Source organism: Nanorana parkeri, unplaced genomic scaffold, assembly GCF_000935625.1.
Source record: "Nanorana parkeri isolate BGI_ZX_2015 unplaced genomic scaffold, ASM93562v1 scaffold237, whole genome shotgun sequence".
Lineage (NCBI taxonomy): Eukaryota > Metazoa > Chordata > Amphibia > Anura > Dicroglossidae > Nanorana > Nanorana parkeri.
This window is the reverse complement of record NW_017306505.1, coordinates 1,440,289-1,442,624: the sequence shown is the minus strand read 5'-3', so window position 1 is coordinate 1,442,624 and position 2,336 is coordinate 1,440,289. Positions and strand designations below refer to the sequence as shown.

The 2,336-nt window shown below is 49.4% G+C and overlaps 1 protein-coding gene across 2 annotated transcripts in view; it reads left to right on the top strand.

Moving 5' to 3' along the window:
* Positions 1–931: 931 nt before the first annotated feature.
* Positions 932–2,336, top strand: part of FKBP1A (FK506 binding protein 1A) — an 8,737-nt gene continuing 7,332 nt past the window's right edge. The window contains exon 1 of one of the 2 annotated variants that reach the window (XM_018556401.1): positions 932–1,052. In XM_018556401.1, the coding sequence (XP_018411903.1) occupies positions 1,016–1,052 (37 nt within the window). In that variant the 5' untranslated portion in view covers positions 932–1,015. The remainder of the gene's footprint in view (positions 1,053–2,336) is intronic. The other variant, XM_018556400.1, reaches the window with a different exon arrangement.

Sequence of the window (2,336 nt, the reverse complement as noted above, 5' to 3'; positions counted from 1 at the left end):
AATATTGAAAAATCTGCAGCTTTCGTTAGTAAAAATCATTGGCGATTCTGCCAGGAAGGTTCTTTGTTTAGGCACTTCCTGTTAGATTTTGAGTGTTGTTGTCACCCCCCATATCTGCGGAGTGTGGGCTTGTGTTGTCACACTGGGTTCGTGATGGAGACATGACTCCGCTTTCAAGAAACGTCACACAGACATGTTGTAGCCATCAGAAAACCGGCCATGAGCAATGCTGTCCTGCAAGGGTTGCCAACCTCTGGCCCTCCAGCTATGGTGAAACTACAAATCCCATGATGCATCTCCCTGGGAGACATGTCTGAGAATCTTGCAATGCCTCATGGGATTTGTAGTTCCACCACAGCTGGAGTTGGCTCCCTCTGCTGTACTGCCAGACAGGAATTCGCTGCAAGAGATTGAGCTTCAATTAACAGGAAGTGATTTTTTTTAATGGTTTTATTAAAAACCTGCCAATTGTTTATAACACTCAATGGTTTAGCAAATGTAATATTATTCTGATAAACATTTATTATATTTGAATGCAGTTTAATTCTTTTTTAAAACTCGAATATATATGCTATACGCACACCACCATTTTAAACTTATGTCAACTGCTGTGGAATCACAAGTCCCAGAATGAATGGAAAGCCAGGTCCCTGTACCCACAGCACGGCTCGTGGCTGCTCCACCCCTATGGCAACACAACAAAGAGCTCCTTCATCATCGAGCCTCCCCAGTCACATGACTTTTTCCCCTGAGGCGTCCATCTTTACTACGGGAACCCCACCCTCCCCCGCGGCCTGCTAACAGTATCCAGCATTGAAGAGGGCGGCGCGGCAAACAAAGTGTCCGCTGGCGTGCCTCGACGGTGTGACGTCGCCGCCGGCAGGAAGCCTATGGGCGAACGAGCCTGGGCGACACGTGACCCCCAGCTGGCTGACGTCACGGCGTGTTTAGCGGTTTCACCTCAGCGCGGCGTCGCCTTCTGTTCGTCAGTGAAAAGCAGCAAACGGAGATCGGAATGGGAGTAACGGTGGACTGTATCAGCAACGGGGACGGTAATGTGGCCGCCTGTGACTACGGGGGTGCCGGGAGTGAGGGAGGAGTTGCCGGTGGGGGGGGCGCAGGTTCGCATTTCAGGTTAGTTTTAACCTTTGTCTGGCCGGGGCCGCTGAGGCCTATAGTCCTTCGGCGGCTGGAGGGCCCCTTGGTCGTAGGGTGGAGAACAATGGCGGCTGAGGGAGCGCACGGCTCGGCACTGGAGGCAACGGGCCAGGGCACTGAGGAGACGGGGCGGCGCCATATTGTACGGAGGGAACGATAGGAAACCCCTTACAGGGCTCTCCCTCAGTCAGCGTCACCCGCGGCCTTTCCGCGTGCCGTAACGTGCGTTATCCAGCTAAGTATATTTTTTTCGAACGTTAAAATGCATTCATGCTATTTAGCTTTTTTTTTTTTTTTTTTTTTTTTAGCTCAGCATTTTTTTTAATGTTACCTGTTGAGTCCCTTGTAGCTCGAAAAAGTAGCTTTTTTTTGTTCTTTTTTGACAGAATTGCTTATTTTTGTCCCCATAGACTTCAATGGGCGCACCTGCAAAATGGGTGACTTCACGCCTAACAACCGCCTCCTAAGGGAGTGAAAATCTGTAGCGGGGATATAAATACCAGAAAGGAAGTGAGTGAAAATCTGTAGTGGGGGCACAGACCAAAAATACCAGGCAGGAAGTGAGTGAAAATAGCGGGGACACAGACCAAAAATACCAGGCAGGAAGTGCGTGAAAATCTGTAGCGGGGAAACAGACAAAAAATAGCAGGCAAGAAGTGCGTGAAAATCTGTAGCAGGGACACGGGGATATAAATACCAGAAAGGAAGTACGTGAAAATCTGTAGCGGGGAAACGGACAAAAAATACCAGGCAGGAAGTGCGTGAAAATCTGTAGCGGGGATATAAATACCAGAAAGGAAGTGCGTGAAAATCTGTAGCGGGGGCACAGACAAAAAATACCAGGCAGGAAGTGCGTGAAAATCTGTAGCGGGGAAACAGACGGATTAAGAAATACCAGATGGGAAGTGAGTGAGAATCTGTAATGGGGACACAGACGGAATAAAAAAACCAGACCGGAAGTGAGAGGTGCTCTAACAGGGACACAGTTTCCTGTTCCCCTCACTTTCTGTCTGGTAAAATGACCTTTGCAGTGGAACTTCCCCTGCACTAGGGTGGAAATGGTTGTTTGTGTGTCTGGGGTGTCAGGTAAAGCAGTCTTGCTTCCCTAATCCTCACTCTCAGTCCTCTGTCTCCCCCCACGCTGCGACCGGTGGACTCTCCCTCGGCATCCTCATGTA